The sequence below is a fragment of the Falco cherrug genome, chromosome 9 (assembly GCF_023634085.1).
Source record: "Falco cherrug isolate bFalChe1 chromosome 9, bFalChe1.pri, whole genome shotgun sequence".
Lineage (NCBI taxonomy): Eukaryota > Metazoa > Chordata > Aves > Falconiformes > Falconidae > Falco > Falco cherrug.
Window position 1 is genome coordinate 12753989 of NC_073705.1, and position 15088 is coordinate 12769076.

The 15088-nt window shown below is 48.5% G+C and overlaps 1 protein-coding gene across 20 annotated transcripts in view; it reads left to right on the forward strand.

The window, feature by feature from the left end:
• Positions 1 to 15088, forward strand: part of EHMT1 (euchromatic histone lysine methyltransferase 1) — a 121476-nt gene that overhangs the window by 80975 nt on the left and 25413 nt on the right. For 11 of the 20 annotated variants that reach the window (XM_055719954.1, XM_027809447.2, XM_027809444.2 and 8 more), the window contains 9 exons: positions 989 to 1125; positions 2086 to 2274; positions 2937 to 3017; positions 4953 to 5193; positions 6892 to 7023; positions 8942 to 9087; positions 11792 to 11935; positions 13504 to 13730; positions 14426 to 14590. In XM_055719954.1, the coding sequence (XP_055575929.1) occupies positions 989 to 1125; positions 2086 to 2274; positions 2937 to 3017; positions 4953 to 5193; positions 6892 to 7023; positions 8942 to 9087; positions 11792 to 11935; positions 13504 to 13730; positions 14426 to 14590 (1462 nt within the window). The remainder of the gene's footprint in view (positions 1 to 988; positions 1126 to 2085; positions 2275 to 2936; positions 3018 to 4952; positions 5194 to 6891; positions 7024 to 8941; positions 9088 to 11791; positions 11936 to 13503; positions 13731 to 14425; positions 14591 to 15088) is intronic. The other 9 variants (XM_055719957.1, XM_027809445.2, XM_014282384.3 and 6 more) reach the window with 3 other exon arrangements.

The following is a 15088-nucleotide window of genomic DNA, read 5'->3' on the forward strand; positions in this document are numbered from 1 at the left end:
CAGGTAGACGTGCTGCTCTGTCAGGCACCACCACACACCAAGGATCTCTCTTCTGCTAAAGGTTTTTGTTAGAGGAGACACTTCCATCCCGTCTTCCTCGGTGATACTCTGAAGATGTTTCTGTCAGGTCTGAAGGGCTTTGTATATCACCGCGACAACTGCTTACTGTGAACTACAGCCTTATAAATAAAATTAATTGGGTTAACAGCGTTCTTTTGAGAGGTCTCTTCGTACATTTTTGGTGAAATTTCATCATAGTGGGAGATGAGGAAATGCTTTCAAGGAACAGGCTGTGCAACTGCAAATGATAATACTGGTACTGAGGCTGGCTGTTCCCTGCTGTATGCTATTCTTAAAAGAGTCCCATACTAAGAGTCCTTCTGATGTGTGTTCACCAAAGACAGCATCAGGCAGTGAAGTGTGATGACTGATTTGATTAGAAGGCCAGAAGGGAGACTTAACAAATTAAGACCCAATCAAAGTAGTGAAAGGAATCAAACAAACTTTCATAGTAGGTGTGAAATGAGGTTAAATGGCAAACGGCTTTTTATTTCAGGTACCTTTTCCCTGTGTGTTCTTCAGTTATTGTACAATTGCTTTCCTTGTAAGTCGGTATTATTAGCCTTGCAGTATCTATTTGAGCAAGTTGGATTCTATTCAGCCTCCTACAGCGGAGCAGTACTGCCAAACACAGGCTAATTTAAGGATTTGATATTATGTATGGTGATGGAGGGACCAGAAGGAGCGTGGCGAGGGTACTCAGAATTTGGGTGGGTTTGCAGCCCTGGCAGAAAGCTCTTTGTCTGTTTGCACATATGCCTGTGTCATCTTTTGGTTGACTTGTAAATAAACTAGTTGGAGGGGAAAGCCTTTTTCTCAGATCGTGCCCTCAAATGTGATCTACCCCCATCTCTCCGCCTCTACTCTCTGTCCTTTACTCTTTTGATTCCTGAGCAAACTTTGGGGGTTTTTTGCTTCTCTTTTCCAGCTGCTGCAGTATCTCGGAAGAAAAAACGGAGAATGGGAACCTATAGCCTGGTTCCCAAGAAAAAGACCAAAGTGTTAAAACAGAGAACAATGATTGAGATGTTTAAGAGCATAACTCATTCCTCTGCGGGTGCCAAGGTAAGGGGAGCACTGAACCCGCTGGACGTGTTTGTCGTCACCATATGTGTCTCTTGTCCTGGCACACCAACCCCCTGTAAAGGCAGGAGTGTGCTGGCTTACTGTGGTTGCCATCTTCCATTCTGAGTCTGCATCTTCTCTCTGGTGACAGCATCCTGCCTGTAGCAGCCTTACTGCCTTGAACATGGTTTTTTGAGAGGGGTTGGTTAGATACCAGCTCTTAAACAAACGTTTTCCAGTGGATGTTCCCCTTCTGTCTAATGAGTCCTGTGGAACTGTGGAGAGATTGCAGGCATGCCCCACGTGGTAACTTTTTTGTTTCAGTGTCCTCAAGGTAACGCTGTATAGTGTTGCTGCTTGAGGTTGTGCAGCAAAACAACTGGTTACTTACAAAGGTTTAAACAGGGACTCACTCCTTTTCGATTTCAATTTTGAAAAAATTTTGAAAAAAAAAAATACTGAAAATAAATTTGATTTAAAAAAAATCAAAAAGATCAAATTCTGCTCTTGTTGCAACCCATGCCCTGAAGTTTTGGTCTTCAAATTCAAGGAGGACAGTGCTAGGCTTTCATGGAGTGGTGTGAAAATCCTCTATGATTTAACTTCCCTTTCCATTCCCTCGGAGACCTTCAGACATGCCCTTCCATGTTTGAATTGGACTGCAGGGTTCTGTCTGAAGGCTCCTGCCCAGCAGCCTTCCCTTAATGCCTCGTACAGCCACGTGAGTCTGGAATGACTCCTCGTGGCTCCTTGGTCCCCAGACTGACAGGGGTAGGTGACACATGGCAGGCTCTCAGGCTGGCTTTGCTGACAGCACTGATGAGCTCCAGAGGGAAATTCAGCCAGCTTCCCCTGGCAGCTTTAGGGCTCCTAGCACGGAGGTGGTCTGGGGTGCGTTCAGCTGCTCTGTCCTGTGAATTGATGTTGTCTCTGTGGCTTGTGTGCTTGGATGACTTTCAGAGTGAAAAGGACCTGGGTGATGCCAGCCCTCATGTGAATGGGGAAAGCATAGATGTAGACTCTGAAGAGGAAGACTCTGATGAGTTGGAAGAGGAGGATGATCATGGAGCAGAACAGGCAGCTATGTTTCCTGCAGATGATAACAGGACCTCTAAAGACAGCGCATCCGATGCAGACAATGCCAGAAAGGTACTCGCATGTCCTGTGCAAGACTTGGAGCGAGATGGGGCACTGCTTGTACATGTGGGGTAGGACTGGCATGAGTTGAGGCAATTTCTGGGTTTTCTAAGCCTGCAGGATGGCACAGAGTGCAGCAGTGGTAGTGAGACTTTTCAATGGTCACTTCCTGCTCCCCACTGCACCTGTGAGAGTTTCCCCACCAACCCCCCAGTTTCAGCCTTGCTACGTAGGTAGGTCTGTGGTCCACTACACATGCAAAACCCCCACCATGTTTCGTTATGGGATTCACTGAACCAGTAAGAGACATCTTCCTGATCTTGCTTGTAACAGGCCGGTAAAGCACTAAAATCAGTTTAATTATTTATTTTTTTCCCCCCAAATCATGCTACATGCTGTAGACATGAGGCTGGTTTTGGATAATGAAGGAAGTTAAGATACGGTTGGAAAACTTGCTTCTGGAGTCAAAAGATCTTTTCCCTTTACAATCCCCCATGAATATACCATGACGTGCATTAGCAGCCTTGGAGTTGTTGCCCTGGAGAGGAAATTCTGTTGGTGCATGTGCAGGCTGGGGCTGGGTGCTGGGCGCAGCAGGGTGATGGGGTGATGCTCCACTTTGAGACACCTGGCTTGACTGACTTTTTCTGTTCTTGGGCAAATGGCGGCTGCAGATTGATGACGGTGAGTCTGAGGAGGAGCAAGAGTCTGGAGAGTCTGGGGAGGAGGAGGAAGATGGAGATGAATCTGACTTGGTAAGCCTGGCTGCTAGATGTCTTCCAGCCTTTGTCCTGTTGATAATAACTTCCCTTTTGCACTGCTGCCAGAAGGAGAGAGCCAGAGAGCACAGGGGTGTAGTTTCATGCCTCTTCTACAAAACTTACTCTCGGAAACCACCTACACACAGAGTATTGTTTTCTACAAGGTGCTGAGCCCTGATCTGCGTTACAGTTAATTGCTTTCTGATGCTAATTAATGGGCTGATGTTGTTCTCAACAAGACGTTGTCTGCTTTAAATCATTGGAATGTTAGTAGAAATATTTAAGGATGCTTAAATTCTTCAGATACAGACTTGGCAAGTGGTGGGAGCCAGCAACGTGTTCTTACAGCCTGAAGCTCTGCGTGGCTTTTTGGAGCTCAGGTGGAGTTGTTCACAAATCCATTGGCCCAGCCCACAGCCTAAATTCACGTTGATCTGATGTGCCACCTCGCAGCACCAGATGAGCAGCTCTTATCTGGGAGACATACAAATAGCAGACAGACAGATACAACAACACTCCTCTAGGAGGTTGTTGTATAGTGCTAGGGCAAGACTTTCACCAGCTGCTGGTGATTTTTACTTTTTGTTTTTAGATGGCTGGTGAAGAGAACCCAATTATTTTTTTTTAATTTAAATTGTTGTTCATCGATTGTCCCCTGCCCTCCCCTTTACTTAAAAATTTTGCTCCCTTTCCACAGCATCTCAAATTGAGGAGCCAGCATTTAAGGCACCCCAGCTCTTCAGTCACCTTGAGAAAATTCTTGGCTTTATTTTTTTTATGTTTTGGGCTGAAGGTAAAAATGACTGTACCAAGTGAATCACTGAAGCACTTTAGGGTCTTGTTCCTTGTGCTCTGACACTACAGGAGCCAGAGAGGACCAGGCAGCAGGGGCTGTGTAGCCTGCCCCTTTCTTTGGGTAGCTGACACCAATCTGTAGCGTTAGCTCAAACCAAAGGTTGAACTTGCAAGTCCAAACTCCCAAGTCATACCTCCACATCCTAGACGGTGGTTTTTGCTTGCTCATATCTGGTGAGTCAGTCAGTTCCCCAGACAGGGACTGGCTCAAAAGCAAACCTCTCCCCCACAAGCAGTGTCATGCAATTGATGTAAGCCACGTGGCAGGGCGCAACTGAGCCCACACTTTGGGACAGTTATCAGGGACAGCATAGACACACCGGACAGCTGCCCCGGAGAGTCAGGGCTCAGCACTGCCTTTGCCTGGCTTCCCTCACTGATAACAGGGCATGGTGCAGCACCGGCTTCCTATGAAGGTAGGGTGTGATCCAGGGACTGCTAGTGGTAGCAGGAGGTTTGTTGTAGGCTTTGGTGGGAGACAGATAAGCATCAGGAGCTGACAGTTCCAGTTTGAACATGAATTTTATGATTGATGCGTTGAAGACTGCCTTACAGGGTTGGGGTGCCTGATTCCGTGTCCCACGTTGACTTTAAAAACCCACCACAGGCAACTGTATTTTCTTAAACCCAAACCCTGTTTAGATTCATATATGTCTGAATATTTGCTGCATGATTAGTCTGTGCTACCGTGTGCTGTGCTCGGGGAGGGGGCTGGTGCTACCCTAAAGTTCAATTCCCCAGACTTCATCCCAACCCTGTAAGGTGGCTCTTCAGGTGCAAGGTGGGGTTGTGTTGGCATTTTCTAGCATGACTGTGGAGCAATGTGAATATTTTAGTTTGAAAAACCCACAGTTTTTCTGGGGAGAAGCTAAAAGTGTGCATGTGCCTGCATACTTGCCTTGCTGCGTGGAGGTGCTCGGCTACTACTGTGATGAGTGTGGTGTAAGAGCCTACGTGGAAGAGAAAGTGAAGCATGCACTATTGAAATGACAGGAAATACACCCACACATGTGCTTGTGTTTCCTTTTCGTCGTTCTAAAGACATCTTAGCACCACTTGGTTTTAAACCCCCAGTCCTTAAGGCCTTTTCGCACAACTCAAGCTGCGAGAAGGCTCTTTCGCATGGGCGCAAAGGACTGCTGGGACGCTGATGCCAACATGCCTTACATGCACGTGGCCTCTCTGGTTATTCAGAGCTCAGAGTCCAGCGTCAAGAAGAAGCTCCTGAAGAGGAAAGGAAAGACGGACAGTCCATGGCTGAAACCCACCCGCAAGAGGAGACGGAGGAATAAAAAGAAACAAGCCAGTGTGCTAGGTAACTAACTAATTGTGGTTTGTTCCTTAACTACACAGAAATTAGCCTTCCAGGTGGAGGGCTACGGACCTGAGGCAGTGGCTGTTGGCAGGGCTCACTCTTCCTTTACAAGGGTGTATGATAAACCAGGGTGTGAACTGGCATCTCACTTGCCAGTAGCTGCTGGTGGGCACACTTGAACAGCAGAACACATGTGAGGTGGCATGCTGGAGGAATATTTTTTCGTTCATGAGCTCCCTTTATTTTAGAGTATCCAAACAAGACCTCACGGACTTGTGTCCGCGTGGACTCATGTCCCATGAGCTCGGGGAGTGTGGTTAGATGCAGAAGGGAAAGGAAGAACCACCCCGGAGTGATACTCAGTTGCTTTTGTGTGGATGTTTGTCCAGCTGAATGCAATGTGCAGGTTGTCTCTGCTTATTCTGAAAGCGCTGCAAGGTTTGTAATGAGCTACCTGTGGCCCAGCTCATGGTGTGGACGTTGTTCAGGGGGTCACCCTTGTTTGACCTAAGTTACCCAGCACTCAAAAGAAAGTTTCAGTGGCCTTTGTCTTCTGAAAGCTGTGGGGAGACCCAGCAGTGCAGGCTGGGTGTGATACTTCTTCAGGAAAGATAACAACATGGGGAAAAAGAAGTGGATGGTCTCAGGAGTGAAGCTCTGTCTTCAGCTTTGTTATTGAGGTTTCATGCACCCATTGCCATCAAAGGGCTTATTCTTCTGTGCTTGCTAATTCTTTGCAAACAGGCCTTTTTTTTTTATCAGCAGATTTGTGGCTACTTCTGAGCTAAATGACCATGTTTCAGCCACTCTGTGCCTGGGGTTTGTCAGCTGTCTGACTTGCTCCTCTTCCTCCCACTGCAGCCCTTTTCTCAAGACGAAGCGGGGGCCATTGAACCCTTTCACAGCAAATAGCTAATTCTTCATTTCAGATGCAAACTGGTTTTCTGCCCTTTCAGTAAAGGTGGCGGCCAGTCTTCCAGGCTAACAAAAGTCTCTTGGCCAAGCTGGAGTGGGAGAAGCAAACCAGGAGAGGAAGCGAAACAGGGGTGCGCAGAGAGATTTGACAATTCCCGTGAAGGCTCCGAGGGATCCCCGTGCAGTCTCTTCCCAGCCAGGGATCCCCGTGCAATCTCTTCCCAGCAGCAGCTTTGTTCACTTAAGAGCCAGAACTTGGCTTTTATGTTTTTCCCCTTTCCATTAAGCGGAATGTCGCCTGTCTCGCCCTCCGTGGGATGCAGGTGATGAGCTGGCTGGCTCTGCCTGGCCGGGGTGCCCCTGGAGCCCTTGGCAGTGGCTGGGGCAGGAGGATGCGCCAAGCCCTGTTGCAGCCCTGCCTCGTGCCATCTCGGCTGCTGCTGGTGCCTACAACAGCAGGCAGATGTGCCTTTCAGAGGCAGAACTTGTCTCATTTATTCTTTTTTTTTTTTCTTTTTTTTTTTTCCCATGTGTTACCTAGTGGAAAATCTTTGTGATCAGACAGGGGAGGAAATCGGAGATCGATCGTGCCATGTATGCCCAGATGTTGCATTTCCATAATTCAGTGCGCGGTGTGCTCGTGGCTTCTCTGAGGAGCCTGCATACAGCCTGCTGGCTTAGATATGGCCCCGACACCCGCACGTGCCTGCAGGCGCGTTTATTTCTTGTTTTAGTCTTTTCTTTTTTTCGTCGCTGTGTAAATAGGTGTGTGTTTCCATCTAGGTGCCGAAGCCTATAAACCATCTCTGGGAGGTAGAGAGGGCCCCGGCCAGGAGAACAGCATGGAGTACATGGAGGTGTCCCTGGATTCCCTGGATCTCCGGGTGAAAGGAATCCTCTCCTCGCCGGCGGGAGGTGAGAGGGGCCGGGATGGAGCCGGGATGGGGCCGGGCCTTTGTTCCACGGGGCGCAGCTGGGCGGCGCGGGGGCCAGGCTGCCCCCTGGCGGCGGGGACCGGCACTGCCGTTGCGTACCCGCCGGCCCCTCTGCGCCGGGCTGCGGCGGCGATGGGGGACCCCAACTCGGGGATGGGGCATCCCAGCCCGCGGAGGGAGTGGTGGCTTGGGAGGGCACCCTTCAAGGGGTGCAAGGTGCTGTGCCAGCCCTCTGGTCCCACTGGGCAGCTCTCTCCGTTCCTTGAAGGATGCTGGTTTAGCATCTCCCCGCATCGCTGCTGCTGCACCCCAAGATCCTCTTGTTCAGCCCCAAGAAGAGGAGGGACTAGTGTTGGTTCCTGGATGCTCACCCCGGGCTGCTGTTACCAATGCTGAGCTTGCCTCAGATCCTGTATCTCCTGGCTGACCTGGATCTGTCCGTCTGTCTCCATCACTCTCACGCTTTCCAAGGGTGTCTGGCTCTTCTGCTGGAGGCGCATCAAGGAGCGGCTGGGAGTGCTCAGCACCAGGGGAGGGTCCGGCTGGATGAGGGATGCTTTCACCAGAGCCTCTGGATGTCAAAAAGATTGTGAAAGTGGCAGCTCGGAGGGTGAAGAAGGAGCTTTGTGATTTGCAGTACTAGAAGAAGATCTTAAACCTTTTCAGGTCTTGACAGGTTTTTACATGAAAACTGCAAGGACTTTCCCTCTGCTTGTGTGTCTTGAAATACCCCATCCGTGCTCTTGGCTTGGTCTTGGAACTTTTTGGCTGAAGGAAACCCTTTACAAGATGAAAGGGACTTGTGATCTGCTGATGGGGCCGTGCCCACGGGCAGGGTGCTGCGGGGGAGAGTGCTGCCATTGCCAGAGCAGCTAAAGAGGAATCTCCCCCAGGAATGAAATTAGTCTTCAAAACTTTGCAGCAAAATAATTCCCCTTTCCAAAGCTGAAAAGCCAGCAGCACGCTTCCTTCACGCTGGGACTCAGTCCCACAGCAGCCTTGGGTGGGGAGAGCTTGTGGCACTTCAGGGTGAGCCACTCCAAAGGCAAATGTGTGAGGGTTTGCTTCTGTATTAAAAATGTTGCAAAGAGGTGTTACAACTGTGTAGGATTAGAATAGGAGGGTAGGACTAGAAGCAACCCCTTTGTCATTAGGCCAGTGTTTTGCAATCACAGGTGACCTCATGATTGAGTTGAATCCAGAGAAGCCACAGGAACGTTCACTCTGTGCCCCCGTACCTGGTGGTGAGCCCCCTCAAAAGCCATTATCCACCTTTACATAGGTTTGAAAATGTTTAAAATCTGAAAGAGATGAGGAGAAGGCAAGAACATCTCAGCGTCTTGTTGCTTTCTTTTCCCTGGTTTGTTGTCTTTCCAAAATAAATAATTCTTGGTTGACTGAGACCAAACAGTCCCAAGAATTTTGTTTTCCCATCTGTGTAATAAGCCTCTACAAATAGAAGTTTATGCTTTCCTGATCTTCTCTATTTATCACTCCACTAACTATTCAAATTTCTAGTGCCGGCTGGTTTCCTACAAACACTCTGGTGCCAGAGCAGTGTTGTGGGGCAGGTGGGGAGGAGAGACAGACTGGTAAAAATCTGTACCTAATCATTGCTTTTCCTTGTTGAGGTTTTCTCAGAGTAAACTGTTCTTAACTTACTATTCCTGATTTCAGCACAGTCAGCAGTGGTGTGGCTGGACTTAGAAAAGTACAGGATGCTTTTCCAAACTCCAGCTGGTGTAAGAAAGGGGTCTCAGAGGGGTTAGATAATGCCTTGAGAGCATTTCAGGACATGAAATGGGAAGATGCCACGGGACAGGGGTGGTGTTGACGGGCTGCATCCTTTCTCTGGGGAGAGAATTTCTGAGTTGATTTACTGGTCTTCTGTACTCCAGGTCTTTCCAATGGTCCTGAAGCAATGGAAGTAGATGGTCTCCAGGAAGTCCCCCTCTGTAGCTGTCGAATGGAGACCCCCAAAAGCAGAGAGATCACCACGCTAGCCAACAACCAGTGCATGGCCACGGAGAGTGTGGATAACGAGGTAGGAGCCTGTCTTTCAGCTTCTCACAGACTTTTCTGCTGAGGACAAAGACACAAAGAATAAAAAGCTGTGGCAGGAACACGTGTCGGGTCACGCAGGGGCTCTGCAGCCTGCTAGAGTGGGAGCCCACTGGTGTGCGGGAATGGCAGGGCAAACACCTCATTGCTAAGCTGAGGGCTCCGGCGCTCTGCGTGTGTCGCACGGTTGGGTTGAAGCACGCAGAAGGGAGGAGGTGGTGCGCTCTGCAGTTGGAGAGGCGCTGGGTGGATCTCTCCTGCTTGTCCTGGCCTGTGCGGCTGGATCAAGTTGATGTAACTGGCACACTTGAGGCCAAGTGGGCTAAAATACATTAGCATGCATCAAAGTGAGAAAATCCAATCAGAGGAAGCTTGGAGCTGGTTTCCCTTGACTACGAAGGAGCTGATGCAAACCTTTCTGTAGCCAGCTCTTGAGCTTCGGGAACTTGGCATGCCCTCCGCCGGCTCAGCCTGCCCCAGCCTTCCTCTCTCTTCCTTCCCTAAGAGGCTTCTGTGACAAAGCTTCCTATGTCCCGGCAGCCCTGCGCAGCCTCCAGGTCTGGCTGACTGAAAATTACTGCACTCGATGCTTTTCAGTCGATCACAGCTGGGCTAGTTGGGCTCTGCTGGTTCCAGAAGTGTGGAATTAAAGTGGCAGAAGTGACCCTCTCCCAGAGGCTGGAGAGTGAGACTGCAGGACAGGAACATACTTGGTAGATCCTCCTTTTGCTGGGATGCTCTTGGGTTTCTTCTAAGCTTCAGCTGGCTGCAGTCACACTGCAGTGCTCGGATACTTGCTGGTAGTAGGACGGGGAGTGAGAATATCCCTGGTTCTCCTGTAGGATCCCAGGAGAAGGGTGGATGGAGGAAGAAAGGGATAATCAGATTGGCATCCCAGCTCTGCTTCTGTTAGTACATGCTGGTACCTACAGAGAAGGGAGTTTCTGAAGCATGGCAGAATTGATTCATTAAGGGGAGAATGCCCTGAAGACTTCCAGGAGAGAGGGGGACCCCAGGGTTTCTAAATAAACGAAGGGCAGTGAAAGAGTTCCTTCTCGTGTATGTGGTGGTTTGACAGTTCTGTCCCTGGATAAATCAGAGAGGAATAGCAAAGGCCATGCTTTATGTTAGATTCTTTTTCATAATGGGATAAGTGACTCATAGATGTTATAAGAATATTATATGTGTGAATAGTGGGTTCTCCAGACTGTGATGTCCTTGGAGAGTGTTATAAATAGTTATGAGCACCCTGCTGCACTCTCTAATGGTTGGAAAATAGCAATTAATCATGTCGTAGTTTTTTAGAGTTTCTAACAAATAAGTAGTGTGACATAGTAATGCAGGGGCTTCCTCACATGGACAGTACAGCTTTTCACGTGTTAATGAAATTTCCTCAGCTCATAAGTAAAAAACGATGCAATGGTCCTATCCTGCCACCCCTGCAGCCCCTGGGGTCTGTGTGTTAGCGGTGATCAGGCTAGCCAAAGTCTCACAGCCACAGGTAGACTTTGCAGCTGGAGTTTGGGTAAGTTGAGTCAGAGATTCTAGGGGCGAGTGGTGAGCCTAGGTTAAAACCCGTTCTCTTTTTTTTCTGTAGGGGTGTTGATTCTGCAGGAGAAATGGAATTTTAAAAAAGAAAAATTAGAGAGAATGTCTAGTTTTGTTGAGAAAAAGCAGCAGATGAAAGAACTAGACCAGAGGGACAGTCTGTTGGTGGTGAGCAGGTTCCTGACTGACTCCTCTGCTCACGGTGACAGCACGCAGTAAACCATGCACAGATTTCAGTAGGGACGTTTCCTTGTAGCAGCCTTTCATGTTTGTATGTCTAGTTTATGAATGTCCTTTGCCAAGCATCTGGGGAAGGCAAGGTTATTATCCAGAGGAACTTAGAGAACCCAAATGGCGTTGTGGCACACTAGCAGGTGGCAACAGAGTTGTGAAAATGTAGAGGTATGAATGGGGGCAGCAGGAGGAAGCGCTGATCCTTCTGAGGCAGCAGAACGAGTAGCACTGATTAGAAAAAGCGAGCTCCAATTACGGAGCCTGCTGTCATTAACAGAACAAGGTGGTGCACGAGAAGACAGCATTCTAAGCCCAGAGCTGTACGTTGGTGAAATCCTTCAGAAAACACGCTCAAAGTGTGACGTTAGCTGAGCTCTTGTGAAAGCCTGGCTATTCATCCCTGTGGTCTGGGCAGGGGCCAGTGCTGGAACCAGCGCAGGCGATAACTTCCCTAGCAATGAAGAGCAATTATTTTCCCTTTATCTTCCTGTGACTTACGCTTTTGAACAGTAACAAGATTTAGTGCATATGGTCTTGTTCTCTTGGTCACCGACACCCACTCTTCCTGGCAAAAGGAGAGTGTATGTTGTGTGAGTCAGGCCCCTGGGACTGCCCCTTCTGCCGCTGCTTGGCTGTTGCGTATTTCCCGTGACGATTTTTTTTTTTTCCTTGCAAGGGGCAAAGGGCCCGGGGTCCACATGCATGTTAGTAAATGATGCATTTCTTCCTGAGAGAGCAGCTTTCACAGCTTCCTGCTGCACTGCTAATGCTATCTGGCACACATCGGAATTACTGTGAAAAAGCCAGGGCTCATCAAAGCAGTGTGCAAAAATCTTCCTCCGCACAAGCACAGAGAGTGTTTTGGTCTCCAGTAATTTCATTTCCTTTAATTTCTCCTGTTCCAGCTGGGCCGATGCACAAACAGTGTGGTTAAGTATGAACTGATGCGCCCGTCTAACAAAGTCCAGCTTTTGGTGCTGTGTGAGGACCATAGAGGGAGGATGGTGAAACACCAGTGTTGCCCTGGCTGTGGATACTTTTGCACTGCAGTAAGTCCGTGCTCTCGATCTAGGGAAGGGGGTACCTGTCGCAGTAGCTGGAAGAGCTGAAGGTGGAGATGGTACCTAAAGGGGTTTACTGACTTCCTGGCATCAGCTCCACCTCGTTCCACAGCACATCAGGTGGTGTTTTCAACAGGGATGTGTGTGAGGGTAGCTGCAATCGTCATCTTTTATTTTCCTGGAGACCCTGAGGGGTGTTACCGAAGGGTTTTCACTGGGATTTCACACCGTGGAAGACTTGCCTTAGGAACAAATTTCTTTGGAACAAGGTTTTCTTTTCTTTCTCTGTACAGACCAATCACATCAAAAATTGTATTAGTTTGGTTTGTAAATGAATCTGTGTACACACATCTGTGTCCCCCCAGCCTGTTCACGACGGTTTAGGTGGGGAACCTGAGTGATGGCACTGGAACAAGGCAGTCTTTGAGATCTGCTGCTGCTTCCTCCACCTCTGCCACTGAGGCTTTTAATAGCATTGGTCCAGTCCTTTAAGTCATCAGTGTCCTAGTTTCCCTGTTGTTAAAGCTGAAAAACACCAGTTGAGGGCCTCACGGGGTGACGAGAAGGCTTAATTGTCTGATGGTAGTGTTCTTCAAGATGACTCAATGAAAGATGCTACAGTAGTCTTAAGCGTTATTGTAATAAATGGAGCCATCCTGGGTTTTCATGCTGAGTCAAAGATCATTTAAAAGATAAAATCCTCAAAACCCTTAAAGGCATTTTGCAAAGCTGAAACAGAGTTAATTAGATTGCTTGGGAGGACCGTGAATTCAGGAGAAGAGTGGGTTTTAACTAGCCTTCCCTTACATGCTTGTACGTCTCTCAGTGACATGTCACTTCACACAGGTGAACCTGGGAGGGTTTGTCTGTGCTATCCATCACTAGTAACACAGAGCACAGCAGGGCTTCGGGTAGCACTGGTACCACAGGGCAGTGAACTCTGGGGTACCCTCAGTTCAGTTCGAAGGACTTCGCTGGAAAGGGAAACTTAATTTTAAGCAAAGTTGCCCAAGTTTGTTGAATGTGCAGTCAGCCACATTATTGGCATCAAACAGCGTATGGGGCTGGTCCAAGCAGGGAGGTCGCATACGTGAAGTTACATTGGGGTGACAGCTGATGTAATTATATTCATGTAGGTCCTTGAATGGTTTGTGCGCAGGTTTGTTGGGTAGTTTTCATGCTGGCTCAGCACATAGGCCTGAAGTTTTCTTTTTCCAGTTTTGGGGGCGTCCTTACAGTACACTGGCACTTCTAGGAACATAAGTGAGAACTTCAAGCGTTAAGAGGAAAGAGCTGGAAATTGGGACTTCTTGGTTCTGTTTCCCAAGCACAATTAAAAAACTTGCTTTGCAGTCCCTAACCGAGTGAGTTTTTTCTCCCATTACCTTGCTTTTGTTCTTTTCTAAAGAAGTGGCAGTGCTTGCTTACTGTATTGGAAGCGCCAGGGACAAGAGTGGTGATGAAAGAAGTGTTTAAGAGATCTGCGGATGAAGCATGTAGAAGGGGTAAGGCATGTAGTGACCAAGGTGTGAATTTCTTCCATGTGGTCTTTTTAGGGCACTTTCATGGAGTGTCAGCCGGAGAGCAGCATCTCCCACCGTTTCCACAAGAACTGTGCCTCCCAGGTCAACGACATGAGCTACTGCCCACACTGCGGGGAAGAGGCCTCCAAGGCAAAGGAGGTGACAATAGCAAAAGCAGACACGACCTCGACGGTGTCACTGACCTATGAGCAGCAGAAACCAGCGGCTGTGGAGGGAAGGGCTGACACCACGACAGGGAGGTGAGCTCAGGAGACCATACTTTGCGTTGGGATGCTTGTGCTCCTCCTGATGGAGCAAAGTGCTTTCTGGTCCTGCTCTGACAACCCAAACTCAGCTGCAGGAATCTGCAAGTGTGTTTCGTTTTGCTCTTTGTGCTGGAGAAGAGCACAGCAGCCACAGGGTGAGCTGGGGCAGAGACTGTGAAGATACGGGGGGTTCAGGACTTAAACCCATTCCTTCCTCTTGTTGTTAGGAATGGAAGTAGTAGTGGAACAAGTTGATGTTGCTAGGTCTGCTGAGTGACAGGGAAATTCATGAAGTATCGAGCTATAGCTCCTGACTTTCACCAGTGGGCACAGGTATAAAGAGAGGATGAAAATGCAGAGGAAAGCACAAACCAAGCCATCCCCGTGTTGAAAAGTGCTCCGAGTTCTTGTCTGACCTGATCTTGTTCTGGTGGCTGTTACAACTTGTGCTACATTCCGGGGTTTCCTGTAGCACAGAGTACATCAAATTGTAATCATAGGGCAGTGCAGCTCTTCTTTGGGGCAAGGTCTTACCGAAAAGGCTGTATAATATATTGGTTTGTGTTTCAATTTCACTTAAGCTTATCTGTATTTAAAATCCATTTCCTTTCCTTCTTTGGCATAAGATACGCACTGTTGTGTATTTTTAATGGTTGTGCTTTGGCTGTCTCTCATTTTTTTCTCTTCAGTGGCACTGGGTCACGGTTGTCAGAGGAAGACAAGCCAGAAAGTTCAGCTGCTGAGGGGTTTGACATGGCTGGGTCTTCAGTTTTTCCAAAGCCTACTACTAGCCTGACCCAGGGACCGGTTAAAGAAACTCTGGAAAGTGCCCTGATTGCCCTGGACTCCGAAAAGTAAGAAAAAGACTGCTGGGTCCCTCCAGTTCCCAGCGAAGCTGCTTAACCTAGAGAAGAATGAGGTTTAGCTTCTCTGGATTTTGGTCCCACCCAGACCCTTTTTCAGTCGTTTGTCACCCCCAACAGATCACTGATTGAAGAGAACAGTTACAGCTCTAAATGTTGCATTGCTTTATCTGGAGGATTTAGTTTTTCACTGTCCCTCCAACCACAGCTGTAACTATTGGGAGTGCCTGTTCACAGTAGTAAGACCCAGAATCTGTTGGTGAGCGGTGCTGAGTAGATACGGCCCTTGTTAGCCCAAGGCTGGCTGTGGTCGGGGCTGGAAGTTTTAAGACCTCCTTCTGGAGACTTGTTGTTCTTGTGTTTTGCTGGCACTCTGGAGCTGTGCCATAGGGACAGACTTTGGCATGCATGTGGGGTAGCAGCGGGGTGGGATGAAATACCGGGAGTGTTATTCAGTGAGTATTAATTGTGCCTCTTGCCTCCCCTCCT